Below are 25044 nucleotides of genomic sequence, written 5' to 3'. Positions count from 1 at the left end.
TCAGTTGTCCACATTTTATATTCAGTTCAGGGAAATATCTGAGTAAACTTCATTCATGTTACTGATGTCAAATCTTCTATGAGTATTGTATATTTCATAAAAAATATTTTTACTTGGAGTGCCTGGGTGGCTCAGTCAGTTACGTGTCTGCCTTTGGCTCAGGTCATGATCCCAGAGTCTTGGGATGGAGCCCCACCTCAGGTTTCCTGCTCAGCAAGGAGTCTGCTTCTCCCTCTCTCTCTGCCCCTCCCCCTGCATCGTGTTCTCTCTCTCACTCTCTCAAATAAATAAAATATTTTAAAAATATATTTTTCTTTTATTTAAGTATCTTGGCATATTTTTTTCAATGTATTCTCTTTTATGTCTGATGTTTAACCATTTTTTGTCCTAATAATCTAAACTTATACTTCCTCTTGATAAGCCTAGCCAGAAATTGATGTACTTACCAGATTTCCCTAAAAGCTGAATTATTATTCTGTAAACCAGATGTTTATGCTTTTTTTAGCTTCTCATTATAACAATTTATACTTTAATTGTTCATTCCTTCCAAGTTCTTTGGGTCTATGTTCTTTTCTAAATTCTAGATGGTAATTCCTATTGTTTTTATTTTGTTCCTTGTCTTAGAATGCATGGTTTAAAGCTATAGATATCTTTGCCTTTGCTCTGTCCCATAGATTTCAATGTGTACTGCTATCATTGTTATTTTGTGTATTTTCTTTATTTCTGTTATATATTCTGTTATTTCTGTTATAACCACCCATTTCATTACACAAACAGATATCTTATAGAAATTCATAAGCTTTCCTTGAAAATTTTTTGGAAATGAAAAGACCAGAATAAGTAAAACAATTTTGAAAAGCAAGAACATAATTGGAGAATACAAGACTTATTATAAAGCAATGTGGCAGGCATAAGAATAGAAAAATGGATACATGGGCTGATAGAGTCTAGAAATAGGTCAATATTTACATAGTTAACTGATTTTCATTTCAAAGTCTTTTCCACACATATTGCTAGAACAACTGGCATCTATATTTTTTAAATCAACCCCTATTTTACACCAAACTCAAAAAGTAAAGTAAGATGGATGATATACCTAAATATAAATGCTAAAACTCTAAAGCTTCTAGAATTTAATGTAGAGCACATGTACTTCATTGCATGTAAATATTTATTTCCTGTCAAAAAAGAACTAAAAAATATGTTGAAATGTAGATAGTAGATTGGATTTCCCTATTGGTATGACACTACTTTCTATGTATTCTAGGCTTGAGAAAATTGGTTAAAATATTGAAGATAGTGAGATAAGGTGTCCTACAGATAGAGAAGAGAGAGACAAAATACAAAAAGTGGAAAACTGGAATATAAAGCCTGTGCTATTCAATTAGAATTGGTAGTGTTAATAGGATGCAGAGGTTTCAAGACAGATAAACACATAAATAAAAAGATGATTAGAGAGATAATACATACATAAATATATACATGGATAGATATGTAAATGGATATATAGATACACAGATACATACTAGTTATAGGCATAGGTATGGGCATAGGCACATTTGTGTGTAATAAAAGGAGTTACAAGCCCTTGCAATAGTAATGAGTACACCTACAGCCCAGATGTTAATTTCCAACCAAGTTTCTAGGTGGTTTGTTATATAGCTAATACACATGATACAATCAATATTTAAAAGCAGTGTTTCAGTTATGTTTTATTATTTGAATAATGAATAGCTCATCTTTTAAGACATAAGATCATTCCTTTACAAGTCAGAAAGAAATCAAATTCTTGAAAGTATTATAAATAAGAGCTTACTTGTACAGGCTATTTCAGGATCCCATCTTCCATTTATGCAGATTGAGTGTTTGTGTTCTGATCTTCCTTTACATCTGTAACTTATGTTGGTGTTATGACCAAATTCAACCACCTCATAGTCAAATAACTGTGACACTTTACATTTCTTAAGTTCATTGGTTGCTGTAAAATGAAAATATTCCCTTGAAAAGACTAATTATAAAAATCAAAACAACTACTACATAAAAAATAGCTATAGAGAGCTGGAACAAACAATTTTAAAATTTGTATAGAACCAGAAAAGTCCCTGAATAGCTAAAGGAATGTTGAAAAAGAAAACCAAAGCTGGAGGCTTCACAATCCCAGACTTCAAGCTGTCTATTACAAAGCTGTCATCAAGACAGTATGGTACTGGCACAAAAACAGACACATAGATCAATGGAACAGAATACAGACTCCAAAAATGGACCCTCAACTCTATGGTCAACTAGTCTTCAACAAAGCAGGAAAGAATATCCAATGGAAAAAAGACAGTCTCTTCAATAAGTGGAGCAGGGAAAATTGGTCAGCCACTTGCAGAAGAATGGAACTGGACCATTTCCTTACACCTTACACAAAAATAGACTCAAAATGGATGAAAGACCACAATGTGAGACAGGAATCCATCAAAATCCTAGGGGAGAACACAGACAGCAACCTCTTTGACCTGGGCCTCAGCAACTTCTTTCTAGACAGGTCTCCAAAGGCAAGAGAAACAAAGGCAAAAATGAACTATTGGGACTTCATCAAGATAAGAAGCTTTTGCATAGCAAAGGAAACAACTGAAAAACCAAAAGACAACCTACAGAATGGGAGAAGATATTTGCAAATGACATATCAGATAAAGGGCTAGTATCCAAAATCTTTAAGAACTTATCAAACTCATCACCCAAAGAACAAATAATCCAATCAAGAAATGGTCAGAAGACATGAACAGACATTTCTCCAAAAAAGACATCCAAATGGCCAACAGACACATGAAAAAATGCTCCACATCACTTGGCATCAGGGAAATACAAATCAAAACCACAAGATACCACCTCACACCAGTCAGAATGGCTAAAATTAACAAGTCAGGAAATGACAGATGTTGGCGAGGATGTGGAGAAAGGGGAACACTCTTACACTGTTGGTGGGAATGCAAGCTGGTACAGCCACTCTGGAAAACAGTATGGAGGTTCCTCAAAAAGAGCTACCCTATAACCCAGCAATTGGCCTACTAGGTATTTACCCCAAAGATACAAATGTAGTGATCTGAAAGTGCATCTGCACCCCAATGTTTATAGCACCAATGTCCATGATAGCCAAACTATGGAAAGGGCCTAGATGTCTGTCGACAGATGAATGAATAAAGAAGAGGTGATAATTATCATATAATCTCACTGATATGTGGAATTTAAGAAACAAAACAGAGGATCATAGGAGAAGAGAGGGAAAAATAAAACAAGACAAAATCAAAGAGGAAGACAAACCATAAGAGACTTTTAAATCATAGGAAACTAACTGAGAGTTGCTGGAGGGGAGAGGTGTGGGGGGACGGGACAACTGGGTAATGGGCATTAAGGAGGGCACATGATATAAAGACCACTGGGTGTTGAATAAGACTGATGAATCACTGACTCTACCTCTAAAGCTAATAATAACTATATGTTAGTTAATTGAATTTAAATTTTTAAAAAAGTATAAAAATAGGTATAGAGTCCATAGTCTAATGAAATTAGACTTCATGCTCATAAATTCCACTGAGTCATCCTGATCATACTGCATGAGAGGGGCTAGCATGTATGAGTGTAAGTCTTGTATCCAGTCTTTGAAATATCAGAGAAAATATCCATCATAAAGACGTTTTGCACTTTGTGGAATGGAAGACCATAAAAGGTGTTTTTTTTTTTTTTTTTTTTTGGATGATGTACATAGGGAATAGTCATCACATAACTGAATTTGGGCCCATATTTGAAATCTGTGCAAATGTTCACAATTATTTGCTTCCTTATTTCAAGCATCTCTATATTATTTTTAATCCATAATTTTAAATATTAAAATAAGAACAATTATTTGTGGAATAGAATATATGAAATTGCCAACTTAAATACATTTTGTCAAAAATGATAATGTGATATAATTTTAAAAGTACATCTAAGATGTATAGGATATGACTATTTAAGCAAATATTTTGTATGATCACCAAAAGACAGAGACAGGTACTTGGAATAAGAAATTGGGTGTTTACACAGAAATAGTAAAAATAATCCTAAAATTTGCATGGAACCACAAAAGACCCTGAATTGCCAAAGAAATCTTGACAAAGAAAGATGCTAGAGCCATCACAATCCCTGATTTCAAACTGTTATATAACAAACCTATATAAACCAAAACAATATGGTACTGGCGTACAAACACACATAGATCAATGTAACAGAATAGGGAGCCCAGAAAAAAATCCACATATACGGTCAGTTAATTTACAACAAAAAAGCCAAGAATATACAATGGGGAAAGGACAGTCTCTTCAATAAACAATGTTGGAAAAACTGAGGAGCCATATGCAAAAGAATGAAACTGGACAACTATACTATACCATATACAAAAATCAACTTAAAATGGGTTAAAAACTTAAATGTAAGACCTAAAACCATAAAATTCCTGGAAGAAAACATAGTAAGTTCCTTGACATCAGTCTTGATGATGTTTTTTTTGGATCTGACTCCCAAGCCAAAGGCAACAGAAGCAAAAAATAAACCAGTGGGACTACATCAAAGTAAAAAGCTTCTGCACAGCAAAGGAAACGACCGTAATGAAAAGGTGACCTACTGAATGGGAGAAAATATTTGCAAATCAGATATCTGATAAAGAGGGTTAGTAGCCAAAATATATAAGAAACTCATATAACTCAATAGCAAAGAAAACTAAATAATCTGATTAAAAAATGGGTGGAGGACCTGAAGAGACTTTTTTTTTTTTTTTGAGAGAGAGAGAGAGAGAGAGAGAGATATGATGTGCACGAGTGCAAGCAGGGGAGGGGAGGGGCAGAGGGAGAGGGAGAGAAAGAATCTTAGGCAGGCTCCATGCCCAGCATGTAGCCTGACGCTGGGCTCGATCTCACAACTCTGAGATCATGACCTGAGCTGAAATCAAGAGTTAGATGCTTAACCAACTGACCCACCCAGGTGCCCTGAAGAGACATTTTCCCAAACAAGACATACGAATGGCCAACAGGCACATGGAAAGATGTTCAACACCTCTAACCATCAGGGAAATGCAACTCAAAACCACACAATGTGATATGGCCTCACACCTGTGGCTATTATCAAAAAGACAAGAAATAACAAGTTTTGATGAAGATGTGGGGAAAATGGATCCCTTGTGCACTACTGGTGGGAATGTAAATTGTTATAACCACTTTGGAAAACAGTATGGAGGTTCACCAAAAAAATTTAAAATAGAACTACCATATGGTCTAGCAATTTCACTTCTAAGTATTTATCTGAAAAAAAAATGAAAACACTAATTCGAAAAGATGTGCACCCCCATATTTACTGCAGCATTATTTACAATAGCCAAGGTAGGAAAGCAATCTAAATGTCCATCAACTCATGAATGGATAAAGAAGAGGTGGTATATAAATACAATAGAATATTATTCAGCCATAAAAAACAATAAAATCTATCCATTTACAACAACATGGATGGAACTTAGGGCATTATGATAAGGAAAATAATTCAAATAAATACCATATCATTTACTTATATGTGGAATCTAAAAAAAACAAAACAAAAGCTCATGGATATAAAGAACAAACTGGTAATTACCGGAGGTGGTGGTGGGTGAAATGGGTGAAGGGGGTCAAATACAAACTCCCAGTTATAAAATAAATAAGTCGTGGGGATGTAATGTACAGCATAATGACTATAGTTAACAACACTGTGCTGCATATTTTTAAGTTACTAAGAAAGTAGATCTTGAGGGACACCGTGGCTCAGTCAGTTAAGCCTCTGACTCTTGATTTTGGCTGAGGTCATGATCTCAGGGTCAGGAGATGGAGCCCTGCCTCAGGCTTCACGCTGGGCATAGAGCCTGCTCAAGATTCTCTCTCTCCGTCTCCTGCTGCCCCTCCCCTAACCCTGCTCACACACATGCTTCCTTTCTTTCAAAAAAAAAAAAAAAAGTAGACCTTTAAAGATCTCATCACAAGAAAAAAAATTCTGTAAATATATGGTAATGGACGTTAACTAGACTTATTGTGATCATTTCACAATGTATACAAATACCAAATCATTACCTTGTATACCTAAAACATAATGCTGCATGTCAATTATAAATAAATAAATATATATAAATTAAAATCCACCTAAAAAAAGAAATTTGTTGTTTAAAGACATGAACTGTCTTCCGTATATACTCTTAGAATCTTTGAGAAGCAATTTTTTTACACCTGATCATCCTATAATCCAATAATATTATAATGCCATAATAATAAACATATTGCTTGCTTCGATATGTTAATTATGGACTATAGAAGCTTTTATATGATATATTTCAATAATTCAATAAAAATGGGAGTCCTTTTTGAAGTTGATAAAATCTCTTTGTAGGTCTTTGCCAGTATTTGTCAATGGTTTAAAATGCAGAGTCAGGCAAGGATGAACAGAGGAAAGTCAAGTAACTGGCCAAAGAAAAGTAAAGATTTTGTAATGCAACTTAAAAAAAAAAAAAAAAAAAGGAGGCTAATTCAAAGCAAACTAGAGGCTCAAGGCTTAGTCCTATTTTTAGAACGGGTCCAGGGTGTTGAACAAGATAAAACAAGGTATTCCTCAAGGCAGGGTAACTGAAGAAAGATCTATAATCAAGAAGAGTGGTGTTGGTTGCTGTCATGTCCAATTTTTAAAGGATTTCTTTATTAGAAGAAAATAAACATATGGAGAAGAGTGAAAGGAAGAGTAGAGGTACAAAGTAAATGTTTAGGGGGAAAACTGGAGCAAAACTTAAGCTAGCCAAGAAGGTTCTATTAAATTTAATACAGGTAGAAGACTAATGTTAAGAAGGCAAACTCTGAGGCCGGGGGAGAGCAATCATTGAAGCAGATGTTTTGGTGTAAGTTATGCTGAAACGCTGAGAGTTTTCATGCCTGATATTACCTTGGGTTTTTCCCCCATAGGAAAGAAATGAGGTGAGATCATTTGTGGGGATAGAAGAGCACAAAAATGAGGTTTGGTCTTGGGGTGACTGGCAGTACCTTTGACAGGAATGTGTTGAGCAAACTGTGCTAATAAGCAACGAAATGTATTGACCTGGTTAACAAACTCCTATCAAATGTCTCCTCTATGTCAGCCAGTCTTCTGTGTACTGGGAATACGTCAGTGAACAAAACAAGTACAAGCCTCTGCTCTCCTGTATCTTCTCCTGGGTTAATAAATGCCTAGAAATCAGATGAATAAGTAAGACTGGGCATCCAGGGCTCTCTTTGAATGTAGAACCCAGGAAAACTCTTGGAAAGTACTCATTCAAAGGGAAAAGTGAAAGACCCAAGGTTCTCCAGGTTAGGCCTCTAAGGACAGGATGATTCAGAAATTTTTTTCCTGGCCCACCTTCGACTGCCCCCCTTGACCGAGTTATGCTCCTGTCCAAGAAAGCCTGACAGGCATCCACCCACCCTCCAGCACATGCACTTCTTTGTGCTGCATTCAAAACAGGCTGAGCAATCGTTATTGTTAGAAGCTTTGAGAGAGGCAAGATTCCTATGGGAGTGGAGCAAATGGGTATTTTCTCAACTTCATTTCTTTGTTTTCCAGGGCCTGAAAGAAAGAGTGCCATATAAAAACAAAAATGGTATTTATGTAAAGATAGTTATATTTTCTTGGTAATTGGTGCTCATAGTTTAGTCATATATATACCTGCAAGTAAAATTTAGCTTCACACTTATAAACAATGTACATCAGGGACAGAAAAATTCATAAATTCAATTGCTAATTAATATTTTTCCTCTGTAGATACATATTGAACTATAAACAACAAATGTTTGAATTCATTATAATTTAAGACCTCACATTTTCACAAATAATCTCTAAATTTCAAAAATATCATTATATCTATATATATCAAGAAATGCTATTTGGGGCACCTGAGTCGCTCAGTTGGTTAAACGTCTGCCTTGGGCTCAGGTCATGACCCCAGGGTCCTGGGATCGCCCTGCCCTTGTTGGGCTCCCTGCTCAGTGGGGAGTCTGCTGCTCTCTCGCCCTCTGCCCCTCCACCCAGCTTGTGCTCTCACTCATACTCTCTCTCAAATAAATAAACAAAATCTTTAAAAAAAACACTTTTAAAAATTTTTTTTAAATTAAGAAAAAAGAAATGCTATTCTTACCAACGCACTGAGGAAGTTGGGTCCACATTCCTCCAGCACATGTAATTGATCTGTGTCCAATCAATGTAAATGTTTCTCTGCAATTGAACTCCACTGAATCTCCATGGTGATAGGGAGGGGCAGAAGACTCAACAACATAGCCATAATCAAGTGCCGGTATATCTCCACATGTAGTGCCCTCTGTAAAAATTTCACAAAAACATGCTTATCTTTAAAAAATAATTTATGTGGTTAAATGAATATAAACAAAAAGTGTTGATTTAATCAAGTTTGAATATTCATGATTTTTATACATTACCAATACATATAGGCAAACTTGTCCATTCTCCATCAACACATTGAATTATATTAGGACCCTTCATCAAAAATCCAGGGTTGCAAACATATTCCACCAATTGATTGTGTTCATAATTTTCTTTGTTTGTTTTTTTAACCTCCCCACTGGGGAGTTGAGGAGGTATACCACAGGATCTTACTAGCTCTGCAATAGAAATACTGTGTAAATAATGGTTACAGTGTCTATTTTATAACTTGAAAATCCACTAAAATGGAGAGATTTTTTTCTTTAATCACTTTATTATTCATTACATAATTTCTTATAGCATTCTTAAGCAGTAAAAAAAAAAAAAAAGAGGGGTTTACAACAGATTTCATTTCCCAGTTCTATTACTTATATTGAACTAGCCTATTAGTATATCCACGCCTTGAAAATACATTCAATATATATATAGGCATAAATCTGGCTAAAGATGTACAAAACTGATAAACTAAAAATGAGAAAGCATCATAGAGATAATCTAAAGGCCCAAATAAAAGAAGAAATACAGTTCAGAAGATTTAATATTATTAAGATACCAATTTTCCCCAGTGATATTACCCCATTCAAAATCACTGCAGGTTTTTTTGTAGAAATTGACAAACTGATTGTAATATTCACATGGAAATGCAAAGAACCTAGAATGGCTTAAAAAATGAAAAAGAAGAAAAGTTTGAAGGGTTAACATTATGTGGTTTCAAAACTTATTACAAAACAGTAATTAAGAAGCTTTGGTTTGAGCATAAAGACAACGACAAAAAACAGAATGGAGTTCAGAAATAGACTCACATCTATATGGACAATTGATTTTTGACAAAGCTGCAAAAGGCAATTCAAGGGGAAATGACCGCTTTTTCTACAAATTGATGTAGAAAAATTGGATACCCATATACAAATCAAATCAGAGCTTTGATTCTATCATATCTCATATACAAAAATTAACTAAAAGTAGAGCATAGACCTTAAATGTAAAACCTAAAACCTTTAGAAAACATAGGAGAAAATCTTCGTGAACTGAGATTTGCAAAATGTCTTAGATATGACACATAAAAAAAATAAAGACATAAAAAATATTTTCTGACTACCTTACAATCCTATAAACATAAGAAACTTCAAGGGTGGACTAAATACCTTGGTAAAACCCCAAATTCAGTTTTGAAAGTATAGTTCAGACAAGTAGGAAAAAGTAACAAAAAAACATGTTCAATGATCTAGATATTCTAAACATGTATCCAAACCAATTAGTAAATATGGCTATATAAGTATATTAATATTCATATTTCATGCACCATTTTATCAAAACCTTTTTTTTAAAAGTACCATCATCTGAGACAAGAGACAAGCACTTGATCAACATATTTTAACTTTGATTAAGCCATACATGTAATGGACTTGACCAAAAGTTGCTTAAATTGTTTAGACACAATCAATGAGTTAAGGCCAATGCTATTAAAAGTGTCCAATACTAATGGCGGAATTGTAGGCAAAAGGAAAAGTAACAAAAGTCCCTTTGGTGTCAGACACCCTGCAAATATCTATGGATACTTCCACATATTTCAATAAACAATTGGAGATTAATTTCTAATTCTTGTTTCAGCAATTGTAGGATAAATATTCACCTTTACATGTTGGAAAATTAGGGGACCATCCAAAGTGGTAACACTGAACTGAATCTGGTCCAACTCTTGTCAATCTTTGTCTGCAGGAGAATTTCAACACGTCTCCAACTTTATATTTGTCTTTTCTGGGCTCAACAATTAGGTGTTTTTCTAATAAAGGAATCTCACATTCTCTTCCTATAAAAAAGGTAAAAAAATTAATAAGAATATATAATTAATCATTACCAAAGTAAATTTTACATGTGTCACATAATAACGGGGGGGGAGGGCAAGGTATTACATATACAGAGGGGCTTCAGATAAATTCTCTTCTTCGAAAACTGTTGCATTTTAGATTTTATATACCTTCTAAATCCACAAAGGACTCTGAGAAATATTAAGGTGTTGAACAGCAATAGATGTGTCCTAATAATTTATTTGTAAAGTCAGTTTGTCTATAATGGATCTGATTTTTTAAAACTGACATTTATAAAATTTAATGTTATATTTTTCAGACTCTCAAAACAGAAAAGCATTGTCTCACATTAAAACAACTAATGCTACAATTTTTAAATTACACACTTAAATAAAAATTGGTATTTTGGGTGGCTCAGTCGTTAAGCATCTGCCTTTGGCTCAGGGTGTGATCCCAGGGTCCTGGGATTGAGCTCCGCATCAGGCTCCCTGCTCTTCCGGGAGCCTGCTTCTTCCTCTCCCACTCCCCCTACTTGTGTTCCCTCTCTCGCTGGCTGTCTCTCGTCTCTCTGTCAAATAAATAAATAAAATCTTTTAAAAAAAATTGGTATTTTTGTTTAATATTATTTGGGGACCTAGAACTCTAAAGAGAAACATTTCTATGTATTTTAGTTAGAGGAACATTTAAAAAGTTTAATCGATACTTTGTAAGTGAAGAAATCAAACTAAAACATGAAACAAAATGAAGAAACGTGTTCAAGGATAGTCATATTCTAGGTGTCCTGAATATTTATGCAACATACAACTATCTATTCTTATTTTACCTATAATTATAGTAACTGTTAATAAATTGCTAATTGTTCTGATTCAAATTAGGAAGGTGTAAAATTATTCCTTAAAATTTGTGATATTTGTGACATTGCTAAGTATTATCAAAAACTGCATTTTTCTTATTAGGAATCCTCCTATCTTGCTAACCAACTTATAAAATTAAAAAACTGAAATTTAAAAATTAGAATCATATTAAAAAGAATATTCATACTATCTATAAGTCAAGTATTAACACATAATCATAAAATTAGATGTAAGACAACTATTTTTAAAAGTAATGCCAAAAATAACTCTGCAAATTTGCTTTTTTGCTTTAATGTTAAGTTTTATAGCTTAGTTGAGAAGGTCACACTTGATGAGAACTACAGGGAATCTCTCCTAAAATTCTATTTCAATCTTCTACATAGCAATTCTTTTATTTGTACGTATCTTTGTTTATACACTTTCTGTTGTATCACATTGTGCAAAAGGTTGCCTTAAACAACACCAAAAACAACAACAATAATAATAATGATAATGATAAGTCTTGGCTGTTGGCTATTTCCCAACTGTTATATAGAGATAGTGACTCTTAAAATGTAATGTAAAGAAGAGTCTGAATGGGCATACCCTGAATTAGAGATATTTATCTTTATCCAAAAGTCAAAATCATAAATCCAGGCACTGATACTTGGAAATGCTAGTACGAATTTTTTTAAGTGTACATTTATTTAAGATTGCTGGAAATACCATTTGGCTTAAGTGGTTTATGATAATAATCCTTTTATTTTTTTTTTAAGATTTTATTTGAGAGAGAGCATGAACGGTGGGGGTCGGGGAGAAAAAAGGACAAGCAGACTCCCCACTGAGTGTGGAGCCCAATGCAGGGCTCCATCCCACAATCCTGAGATCATGACCTGAGCCGAAGTCAGGTCAACCAGCTGAGCCATCCAGATACCCCAACAATAATTCTTTGGAAACCTCTCCCCAAAGGAGAAAATGCCCAGGACAATAAACTCAGATAACAGCCAATCTTTGTGCAATTTTCTGCTACATGGTAGAGGGAAGTTATTTGAAAAGAACACTAAACTGTCCTTTGTTCATTCAACTTTGAGAGGCCTTACCATGCTGGTGAATTCCTACCAATGGGTTCACAAGGTCATAAGTTTTATAAAATTTGCAATAAAAGCCTTATTGGCCACATCAATTTTTACCACTGTCCCTGTCACTCCAACTTCTACTCCATCCCATTTTTCTGACATGTGGCAACATTGGAAATATCACAGGAATTACAGATTCATGACCTTGAATTCTTTTTTAAAGATGGCCCCTCAACATTGTAAAAGTTTCTGATTTCATAAAACTTGGGTCTGCCTCTAATCCCAGAAAAGAAATTCATGATCATCTTAAAAGCCTCCCCTTTTACTTAGAAGAAAATCCAATCTCTTTATGATCCATTTCCTGCCTACACTTCCAGCATAACTGACATCTCTCTCCCCCTGGCAATCCAGACTCCAGGCTTTTTGATCTTTGGATTTTTTAAATAGTTCAAGTTCTTTGCTGCTTCAGCTGTCACACAGACCCCCATCTCTATCCTGAAGTGTTTTCAGCCTTTCTTTGTGCATACGCCGTCCTATAGAAAATAGAGCCCTCCATCCCCACCCTCCCATTTTCCAAGTTCTTGGATTCTTTTGTTTCTTTGAACACAGTTACATATAAAATATATTTAAAATGTTTTTATCATCTGGTTCATTATTTCACTTAATTCATTGGTTGGTTGTTTTTTGTTTTTGTTTTTTTTCATATTGGAATGATATCTCCCAAAAGGCCCATGTTTGTGGGTTTTCACCATTCTCTCGTGGCCTATTTCTAGCTCATAAACAGGTGTTTGTTGACAGCCTGAATTAATCAGCTTTAACTGGGACCAAGACACTACTAAGCCAGCCTACCTCATCTCAGTAATAAACTCACTGTGTGCCCCTTTCTTGAAGTCTCTATTTTAAACCTTTTTTATTCTTCCTAAGTGTTCTTCTCCTCCTTTCTCCATGCACCGTTCAATCTCAGGTGACTCTGTCTTATAGTTCAAAGGAAAATGGAAACCATCAGCTCCTGCTCCTTTCCAGCATGAGATTTATACATCTGTTTTCCTTCCTTCCTCCTATCACAAAGTTGGAAGTAGCTGTGTTGCCACAGAAACCTCGTGCTTCCGCAGAGCTTCAGTTCCCTTTCCCTCCCACCCCCACAGGGAAATGTCTACCTCGAGTATTCAGTCTCTATTATATCCTATTTAGCATTCACTTGGCTCTAATGTCCTCCATCTTTAAAAAAAAAAAAAAGAATCTTCCCTTTGGTGTATGATTTCCTCTAGCAATATTCTACATTCCTATTCAGCATATTCACACAAACGTCTTGAAAGAGTTAGGACCACACGCTGTACTGAAGTTCTTACTGATCATTTTTCTTCAGTAAACTCTATTTAGATTCTGCACCATGTATTCCTTCCAAAACTATTTCTGTTACAGTTATTGCTGGCCTCCAAGTAGTCAAATCTGTCATATTTTCAGTCTTCTCGACAGATGTATCAACTTATTTAGTCTACAACCAAAGCAACCTATTGAAACATTAGGACAAGCATACATTTTAAAGCCTTTTACGGATAAAGAGGAGCCAACAAAGCTTCAACTAGGCTTGATACATTGCCCTAAAATACATACTTAGTAAGTAGTGGAATTAGAATGAGAGCCCATCCAGGCTGACCCACAGGTTTCACTTTAATCATTCTGGCATATTTTCTCTCCCTTTAGTCACTTTCTTCTCTCCATTTCTATGACAACATTCATTACTACATTTTTTTCCTCCCAATTTCCACATCCTCCATTTTTTCTGTCTACTTTGCTACCCCTATTCCTCTTCTGTCTGACACCTAAATGTTAGAATGCTTCTGGGCTCAGTCCTGAGCTCTCTGTTCTTGTCATTCTATATTCTTTCCCAATATGATATCATCATTCATATGGGGATAATCCCAAATGTATATGTCCTGGCTAGACCCATCTATCCAACTCTGTAGTTTACATATCCAAGTTTTATTGTCTGTGGCATCTCAGCCATTGTGTGTCCAAATCAGAACTTGTGATATTCCTCCAAAGTGCTCTCTCTCCTGCCAGCATCATTTCACAGAAAACCACTGGCATTTACCTGGTTACTTAAAAATAAAAATCAAATAAAACATGAATCCTTGACTTCATACTCTTTCTCACACCCAACATTTAGTAATATTTTCTGTGCTTTCTACCACCAAATATATCCCAAATCTGTCCTCTGTTCTGTATCCACTCAGTCATCACCCTACGTGATCCCCACCTTTCTCACCCTACAAGGACTCCTGAATATTTTCTTGCCTACCACAAGAATAGTATACAAGGCACGGGGGGGGAATAAAACAACTTTCAGAAATTCAAATCAAATTACATCATTCCTTTTCTTAAACACTCATTTATAGCTTTTTTTTAATATAATAATATTTTTATTATATTATGTTAGTCACCATACAGTACATCCCTGGTTTTTGATGTAAAGTTTGATGATTCATTAGTTGCGTACAACACCCATTGCATCATGCAATACGTGCCCTCCTTACTACCCATCACCAGCCTATCCCATTCCCCCACCCCTCTCCCCTCTGAAGCCCTCAGTTCGTTTTTCAGAGTCCATAGTCTCTCATGCTTCATTCCCCTTTCTGATTACCCCCCCTTTCTTTATCCCTTTCTTCTCCTACCGATCTTCCTAGTTCTTATGTTCCATAGATGAGAGAGATCATATGATAATTGTCTTTCTCTGCTTGAGTTATTTCACTTAGCATTATCTCCTCCAGTGCCGTCCGTGTTGCAGCAAATGTTGAGAACTCATTCGTTTTGATAGCTGAGTAATATTCCATTGTATATATGGACCACATCTTCTTAATCCAGTCATCTGTTGAAGGGCATCTCGGCTCCTTCCACGATTTAGCTATTGTGGACAATGCTGCTATAAACACTGGGGTGCATATGGCCCTTCTCTTCACTAGGTCTGTATCTTTGGGGTAGATACCCAGTAGTGCAATGGCTGGATCATAGGGTAGCTCAATTTTTAACTTTTTAAGGGACCTCCACACTGTTTTCTCATTTATAGCTTTTTATCAATGATAAAATTAATCTAAATGCTGAGATGCCCTGATATAACCTAAGTAATCCTTCCTTCGCTTCCTATCTAGCCTCAGCTCATAAAATTCTCCCACACCTTGACTGGAATCCACTTACAGAGATATCTCCCAAATACTATTTTGTTGTCAAAGCTTTGCACACTCTACGTCCACTCATTTTCCCGCACATTCAAGCTCTCTTTCTAATTCTGGACAGCTGCTTGGCAAACACAAAAGAGATTCATGCAACAGTCCACAGAACTTGTCAAAGTCAGAAAATAAAGAGCTCTTCTTGGGACCTGCAAAAATTAACTCTCAAGGTGGGACGGGTCAAGCAGAAACTTGAGAGCAAATAGCTGAGGAAGTTGTAAGAAACTAAAATGTTACTAAGGAGAGCGAAGTTTAAAATTTAAAAGCTTTCATTTAGTAAAACAAAAATAATTATACTTAAATCACAAACCTGTGATGTATATGACCCATCAGAAACATTACATTAACGTACTATGTTAAGGATAGAGTATTCTCTTTGGGCTTCAGAACACCTTCTCTTCCCACTTGACATTAAATCAGAAGGAGTCACCTTGAGTTTAATTATTGTGCCTTAAGACACAATTATCTCCAGATAATTCAAAAAAAAAATTTTTTTAAAGGAACACATAGCGTTTTTTAACTCAGTTTTCCTTTTACAAACCTTATTTCCATGTAACTGATAACTGCTAGTTGAAGACAAAAAGTGTTGTTGTTTTTTTTAATTGAAGTAGAGTTATCAATGGTATATTAGTTTCAGGTGCACAACAGGGTCATTCAACAATTACAGATTTTTTTTATCTTAAAAAAGAAGAATACCTGAGAAAAGGGTACTTACTGTAACATGTGGGTGTATCAGACCAACCACTGTTACCACAGACTATGGAGCCTGTCGTGTGTCCAAGTCTGCTTTCAAATCCATCGTGGCATTCAAAGTCCAGCTGGTCGTTGAGCTGAAACCTTGTGCCACCGCTCTTGAGTCTGGCATTCACAAATACCGGCATATCACAAGAGTCTAATTCATAACAGAATTGAAGATTTTATTTATAATGTTAGTTCACAAACAACCTAACTTAGTAAATCCCATCCCTAGAGCAAACAGCTTGATCAATTAGTATGTGCTAATGGATTGAACACTACGTAAAATTAATCTTAAAAGACCGTGGTAAATTGTTGTCTTCAAAGAGTTACCAGAAGTGAAGACAATGTTTCTAACAGCCTTTTCTTGTCATGAAAACCCTCTGGAAATTTATGTTAGGAACATTTTTCTCAATTCAATTATACTTACCCATTCATAGCATGCTAGTAATAAAAGAGGCCATTACAGTTTATAGTACTTTTTTCTAGGAAACCAGAATAGCATTTTGTGAATTAAGATCCCAGACTTCTTAGCAGTTACAATATATATACCAGAGAAAAATGGGTAATTAAAATAAAGATCGATGTGTTTATTATGTAAGGCATTTTCTCTTCCATAATAAGAAAGGTTGAAATGGAAAATTAATTACAATTAAATCAAATCACTCTACTAATATCTTTCACTAAGTTCAAATTTGAGTTCTGGAAGGAGGTAGGAGAGTTGTCAAAATCAGAAACATGTTTATGCTGGAATATTTGTTAAAACTCAAATGTTTCTTGAAAGCAATACCTATGTACCATTAGTGCTTGATTTTTTGCTTTTTCTATTCTATAAATGTTATCTAAAATGCATGGAAAAAAAGAATACTCATGAGCAATTTGTACTTAAGAAAGCTTGACCAAGGATCAGGAAGACGAACTGCGTTAAGGATAGGATTATTTTACGGGTGGAATGAAACCTCGCTATGGTTCTCTTCAGGCATGCCTAGAATTCTAGTGCCAAACCCAGTTGATTTTAGAGAGAGAGAGAGTACATGAGCAAAGGGAGGGGCAGAGGGAAAGGGAGAGAGACAGTCCACAGATTCCCCAGCTGAACACAGAGCGCCAACACAGACCTCAGTCCCAGTACCCTGAGATTATGACCTGAGCCAAAACCAAAAGTCAGTGGCTCAACTAACTGAGCCATCCAAGTGCCCCTGTCAGACTTTTAAGTATTTATACCATTTACATTTAAAGTAATTATTGTTATATTAAAGCCTATGTCAGCCATGTTATTATTTGGTGTGTGTGTGTTTCCTCTGTTTCTCATTCCTGTTTCCTTTTCTTGCCTTCCCCGTGGGTTTCTTCAACATTTTAAAACAATTTTGATATATCTATATTGTTGACTATGCTTCTTTGTATAGTTTTAGGAGCAGTAGTCTAAGTATTAATATAGACATATACAGCGTATCACTCCCTCCTGGTATTGGCACATTACCACTGCAAGTAAAATGTAGAAACCTTACTTCCATTTGGCTTTCCCCACATCTTAAACTTCACATACAATGAATATGTCTTTTCTGTTATCACTTACTGTGTTAGTCACGTTCAGTCAGAGAACACACCAATCTAGCTATTTCTACCAGTGAGAATTAAATATAGGAAATTAGTTGCAAAGATGTAGAAAAGTCTGCAAGACCAAATGGGAGGGTGAAAGAGCTGGAAAACATAAAGAGCAATAATATAAAAAAGTAAATGATTCTATTGCTTTCAAGATGGCACCTAAAGCTTACACCTATTGCTCTGTTGTTGGGTCTAGTGAAGAACAGCAACAAACTGCAGGACTTCCAAAAATGGTATTTCCTCTGGATCACCCAATCTCCACTTGAATACATCTGTTCCTGACTACTGTTGGGAACTGCCACACCAGTAGAGCCAGAATGATCTTGTTTCTGATTTCCTACTACTGCTTCTATAGGCAAAACTCAATGAAAACAAAGAAAATGGGAAATGTGGTTTATATGCTCTAAATCTTAACAGTACATAGCACTTTTTAGAAGTTTGGGTGTGGTGCTTGATGACGTCAATGAAATAATCAACGTAGTCCACCACTGTCCATCACAATAACAGTAATGACAGCTCCACATAGCAAGATCAAATCTGCCTTCCTGTAATGAAGATGACCTTGTTCTCTTCCTATAAGTGGGAGTCAGAACTTCCAAGAGTCATTCTATTACTATTTGGTGATGTTATTACCTTATTTAAGTCACAATCCCACAGAGGTATTCTGCACCTTAAAAGCTAATTCATTCCCTTTCACAAAAGCATAAGGTCAAGGAAGAGAAAAGTTTAAAAATATACAAATATATCTATAAAAATCAAAACAGAAACTATACTGCCATAGTCCTCATGTAAGTTATTGATCATTAGGCTGTGGTTGATATTATAAACTTTTTTCTACACCCCATTATGTTTCCTTCCTCTTCAGCCAGCATCTAAACTAGTCCAGGTCCTCTACCTGATGGGGTTAACCAAACTTCATTTCCAAATTGACAGGGTCCATAGCAACCTTACATTTAGTAGGTTGTTGATGTCTTCTATTAACCTTTATTGATAGATACACAGAGAAGTATAAAGGAGAAGCCTCAGAGAAATTTCTGCATTCAAATATAATTTCCCTGCTCTTGTCGTGTAGCAGTAAACAATGACCCTTTGGCAATTCAGTTCAATATCCTAGCCTGTGTACATAATCCACTCCTCTGCCTGTTAGTTCAATGACATGAGAGGCCCAAGATAACAACAGAGTTACCATCAGCTTCCAGTAAAGGGAAATATTGATTTGGTCCTGGTGAAAGCATTGTATCTTATGATCTACCTTCTAAACTAGCAGAGTACAAAGTCGTAAGCCTGGAAAGAGAACGTTATTAGTGATTAAACATCTTAACAGAGGCAGATATAGTGATTATCCAATATAGTTTAACACAAATTCTTGGTCAAAAAATAAAATAAAATAAGCAAAATTCTTGCAAACACAAAAAGAAGGAAATTTCCTTAAGCAAACAAAACAGAGCTGTTGAGATACTATGCTGCCAATATGCTACAATCCCAATTTACTTGCAACAATGTTAACAGTTGTGATACTGTGATTTATAATAATATATAGTCTTTGTCCCTACATCTGACACAGAGCTCTTAAAATGCTTGGAATTTCTAAGTGATGAGTGTGATAAAGGTGTTTTTAGTTATGTTAATGAAGCAACTTTTAGAAAACACCAAGCGCAGGGGCGGGGTGCCAGAGCAACCAGCCCTTTCTTTAGAGTTGGAACTTGCAGTCCTATCCCCCCACCCTCCAGGTAGGGGGAGGGGCTAGAGGTTGGATCTATTGCCAATGGACAATGATTTAAGCCTTACAAGAAATGATGAAAACAGTTTCTCAAGTTAAAACAAAGTATCTTTCACAGTTACATGAAAACATAAAAATAAACAACACACTGTAAGGTAGATACAGTCAGACTCAAAGTATTCTAAAACTGTAATATGGTGGTGTGTTAACCACTTAATTCTAATATAAAGGCTGAAAGATGAAGTAAAAATAGGTATAACTGCAATAATTTAATGAATACAGAAAATAAAAAGAAGTAAACTGTGACATGGAAAACATAATACTGGGGGGAAGTAACAGGTAGATTTTTTATACACAATAGTAGCTAAATTGTCATTAGCATAAAACAGTGTTATATCTATAAGATGTTTGAAGCAGGCCTCATGGTAACCACAAAGCAAAAACCTACAGTAGATATACAAAAGATAAAGAGAAGGGATACAAAAGATACCAAGGTGAAAAATCATCAACTCACAAAGAAAGACCATAAGAGAGGAAGAAAGGATTAAAGAAACTGCAAAACACCCCAAAACAATTAATAAGATGATGTTAGTAAGTCCTTACCTATAAATAATTACTTGAACTATAAATGGATTAATTTTCTAATCAAAAGGCATGGAGTGGCTGAATGAATGGAAAAAAACCAACAAAAGCATAACTATATACTGCCTACAGGAGATCCACTTCAACTTTAAAAATACACACAGAATCAAGATGTAGCGATGGAAAAAAATATTCTATGCAACTGAAATTCAAAAATAAGCAAGGGTATCTATACTTACATCAGATAATACAGACTTTACGTAAAAAACACTACAAGAAACAAAACAGGTCATCATATAACAAAGAATGAGGTCAACTCATTAAGAAGATATACAGTAGTAAATAAATATGCACCCAATATTGTAGCACCTAAATATTTTAAGCATTAAAAACAAATCTGAAGGGAGATATACTCAATGCAATAATAGTAGGGAACATTAATAGTGCATTATCAATGACGGATAAATAATCCAGATTGAAAGTCAATAAGGAAACAATGGACTTAAACTACATTTTAGACCAGATGGAATTTACAGGCACAGAGCATTTTATCCAATAGCAACAGAATGCACATTCCTCTTAGCTCACATGCACATTCAACAGGAGAGGTCACAGGATAGAATGTAGGCTATTATTTTTAAGTATAGAAAACTACTCATGGCCTTTCATCTGAATCTTTTTTCTTTGTCTCTTATGGAGGGGAGTGGTATAAGTCTTTGACCTTCCATATACCTTTTTAAATCAGCTTATCAAGTTCCTTTTAATAACCTTGTTTATTTTTATTTGGAATTACCTTTAAATTTCATATTTTATTTTAAAAAATCATAACTTTAGGATGTTGTGCCTTCCTATTCCTGAATGGTATAAAATATAAATGTATTTGGGGGGGCTGTGTGGCACAGTCATTAAGCGTTTGCCTTCGGCTCAGGGCGTGATCCCAGCATTCTGGGATTGAGCCCCGCATCAGGCTCCTCTGCTGGGAGCCTGCTTCTTCCTCTCCCGCTCCCCCTGCTTGCGTTCCCTCTGTCGCTGGCTGTCTCTCTCTCTGTCAAATAAATAAATAAATAAATAAATAAATAAATAAATAAATAAAATCTTTTAAATAAATAAATAAAAATATATAAATGTATTTAGGTCTTTTAGAATGCCTACTATTGTCTTCTATTGTGTACTTTGGGGAAGTTTTTAGGTTTTATGAGCTCTGTTTTCCTGTAGATAACATGGTTTGTTTGTTTTGAGATTTTATTTACTTACTTGACAGAGAGAGCACAAGCAGAGGGAGCAGCAGGCAAAGGGAGAGGAAGAAGCAGGCTCCCTCCTGAACAGGGAGCCCAGTGCAAGGCTTGATGCCAGGACCTGAACCAAAGGCAGACACTTAACTGAGGCACCCTGATAACGTGGTTATTATTTATTTGAGCTCTAAGAATGTTCTTTTTACCTTTGGTGATTTGAAACTTCACAAAACAATATTATATATTAGCTTAAAATTTGGAATGAACTTTATTGATGATCTTTGGCTTCCTTTGTGCTATTTTTAAATAATTTAATGTTAAGATTTATTTTTTGAGCTTTATTGAAACATAACAGACAAATAACATTATGTAAGTTTTCTTCTGAGAAATACCTTTTATATCAACAACTAATATTTTTTTGGTTTTATAAGTTTATTGCTTTGTGTATGATATATAAACTCCTGTAGTACTATATTAAAATGTAGGTATGCCTGGGTAGCTCAGTAGGTTAAGCATCCAACTCCTGATCTCAGCTCAGGTCTTGATCTCAGGGTTATAGTTTCAAGCCCCGTGTTGGGCTCCACAGTGGCAACGGAGCATGCATGCATGCATAATGAATGAATGAATGAATGAATGAATGAATGAATGAATGAATAAATAAATAAATAAATAAATAAATAAATAAAATGTAGGTGATACTTCAGAATGTAATAAATATTACTTGTAAAAACTGATGCCCCAAAGTGTACATACAAGATGATCCCATCTTGATTTTAAAAAAAAATTAAAAGACATCTTCTAGGAATATACACAGAAGCAAGCACAATGTGTAGAGAGATAGCAAGGAAATAATGACCAGGTCATACTGGGTGGTGATTACTCCAAGTGCTGGGAGGATAAGGTCACCATAATAATCAGCTGTAGGGTCCTTTTTTTGCAGGGATTCTAGCTTTCATTTTGGCTAGTTTGTTTAAGGGAGTTCACACATTATTAATAGTTATTAACTTCATATTTTTAAAGATTGGAAATCAGCCATACAAATGACACAAACATGATGAGAATGGTCATAAACCATGGATGGATGACTAATCTCTGTGTAATTTTAATTTAAAACTCTGAGTTTTAATTTAAAAAAAAGATATGGTTTTCTATTGCTATCAGATGGAAGACTAGGTGTCCTAAGAAATCTGCAATTGTGAAACACCTAACAACCAGGAAAAGATGGTGCTCATGTTACTTTAAATGTATAGTCATCCTCAGAAGAAAATGGAATCTCCAGACACCAGATATAAAAGGAAAGGTGAAAACTTTTGCCTCATGCAGATTTACTCCTCGTTAAATGTTTTTCTTTTCTAAGTGAAGTGCTGTGTGAGACGTGGTTGTGCTTTTCCTTCCCTTCCCAGCCTCTTGACTGCAACCAAGGACAAGAGATTGCACAATAAAACCATGCTACTGAATATACAGAAGACTTCTTCTACTATGTGGGTTGTCTTCTCCCTTGGCATCTAAACATAGGTGCAGCATACATGTGCAGGGCATTCAGCTCAATGCATTTAGCTCAAAAAGCCCCTTTTAGAAAGAGTTCACTAGTTCTTATAAGAAGATTCATTTTCAACTGAAATATCAGGTAAAGGTTTGTCCATGTTTCATATTTACCTTAGCATATTTGCATATTCCCTCTCCTCTATTTCTCTTGTCTAGAAATATCCTTTTCATACCAATTCTAATACAGCCTAGGGGACTAGACCGTTTAACATACAGTTGGGAATTAGGAGAAAAAGACCATCAAATGGCGCATCCACCAGCTCCTCAGCAAGTACGCTGACTCTAGAGCCCCCCCTATTGGTGAACTGGGGTACTTTTCATTGAAACGCAAGAATAGACCGGAAGCTTTGTTGTGTTGCTGTGCATTGTTGTTGATGATGAAGGAAATTTCCCAAATACAGACTTAAATATAAAACTCAGCATGTAACAAATTATTAAAGGAATAATACAGTGATACATATTCCACTCATACCTGGCATTTAATGAGGTATCACAAAGCTCAGTAGAGGTTTCATTTACAGTAACTTGGAAATAGAAGATGGGAGAATAAAATAAAATGACAGGTTTTTTAAAAACTATAATGAAGAATTTATAATTTTAATATTAGAAATGACTTTAAATTTTCTTTTATTTTCAACATCTGCCAATGATCTCAGAAAATGAATTAAAATTTGTTGGCATTACGCTAAGGATTAAGAACATATTCCATTTTTTGGATGTACTGTATGGTGACTAACATAATATAATAAAAAATCATTAAAAAAAAAAGAATATATTCTATTTTTTATTAAAAGAGATATGCCTATTACCCATAGCTAATTTTGTTAAAGTATTAAATTGATGGTAACATTAACGATGTTTAGGTACAACTGAAATACAGTAATATTTTAAATTATTATACATATTTTAAAATGTATGATTTGATGTGGTTTGACACATATATCCATAAAACCATCATCATATATGAGATTATGAGGATGTTCATATGTCCCCAAAGTTTCCTTGCATTATATATAAGAATTCTGGATACATTCTGGAGTTACTAGCCAGCTTTTTTGTGACATATTTTCTAGTTAAGTCTTCATGAAGATACTTACATATCTCCATCATCCTTCAGTGGCCTTTCACACTGTAGAACTCAGAAAATAGAAAACATATTTTTCATTTTACGCTTCGGTGAATATGTAATTTTTTCATAAAGGTATTCTTTATTACTAACAACACAGACTATTTCTACCAGTCAATTCAATCAAAAATACACACACATGAAAGTAGATATATATATACGAGAGAAGCTGAGTGTTCAGATCCGTTTCAACTTACCTTGTCCATGAGAACAAGAAACCCACAAGATGAGAATGGCATTGATTAGTAACCACAGGTCAGATATTCCCAAAGGCATGTTAATACAATCTTCCAGTTGCGCTGTTTGGGGTTGCAAATCTGCTTCATTGGCAGTTATCAGGTGGGACCCTGAATTTAAGTGCATTACAATGAAGCTAGTTAATTGTTGCCATCCAGTAAATAACAAAGTTCAAAGAGCTTTGCAAAACCCCTAAATAATTCCCATCAGTGGTTTCACAATCCTTCCTTGCATTCAACATTTGATTGAAAAAAAAAAAAAGTTATACATATGCAACTTTATGTAGAACCAGAAATTGGCTCTGAAAATAAGATAAAACACTAATGTTTAACGAGACAGCTTTGAAAAGTAGGTGAGGTTCTTCCCAGTTAGCCAAATTATCTCTATGGTCATGGGCTTAAGAAAACAAATGATTTTTTTTAAATCAAATAAGATCTAAACATCCATTACAAAGGTTAAAGCAAAATCCTTAGTATTCATTTATTCTATAACTAATATTCTTTGAGCCACCTTTTATTTAGGGCCCAGTTTACTCTGAAATATATAATGATTTTCCCTCTTAGGAAAAATATCATATAAATTTCTGCCTGATTATAGTTGTTAATTTTTAGGATATCATCCTATGCTACAAAAATTGTTTTCAAACAGATGATTATAATCTAAAATACAAGTTTACTATAAAAGAGAAAACCAATCAGAAAACAATTCCAAGCACTAACCTACCCAGTATCTTCCATTTCCGCCAACAAGAGATCTGGAAGGAACCCAACTGACTTGCCAGGGTAAGGTGAGCTGATCAGAGTATCACCCAGTAAGAGACCACTG

The 25044-nt window shown here is 35.0% G+C and overlaps 1 protein-coding gene across 1 annotated transcript in view; it reads right to left on the bottom strand.

Moving 5' to 3' along the window:
- LOC103669361 (complement factor H-like) overlaps window positions 1-24258 on the bottom strand; it is a 106199-nt gene extending 81941 nt beyond the window's left edge. Inside the window, 6 exon segments of the mRNA XM_008697696.2 lie at window positions 1817-1978; window positions 8195-8372; window positions 8488-8675; window positions 10130-10306; window positions 16156-16332; window positions 24180-24258. Coding sequence (XP_008695918.2) covers window positions 1817-1978; window positions 8195-8372; window positions 8488-8675; window positions 10130-10306; window positions 16156-16332; window positions 24180-24258 — 961 coding nt within the window.
- Between the last annotated feature and the right edge of the window lie 786 nt (window positions 24259-25044).

The sequence above is a fragment of the Ursus maritimus genome, unplaced genomic scaffold (assembly GCF_017311325.1).
Source record: "Ursus maritimus isolate PB19 unplaced genomic scaffold, ASM1731132v1 scaffold_2, whole genome shotgun sequence".
Lineage (NCBI taxonomy): Eukaryota > Metazoa > Chordata > Mammalia > Carnivora > Ursidae > Ursus > Ursus maritimus.
The sequence above is the reverse complement of the archived record's forward strand: the minus strand, read 5'-3'. Positions and strand labels throughout refer to the sequence as shown.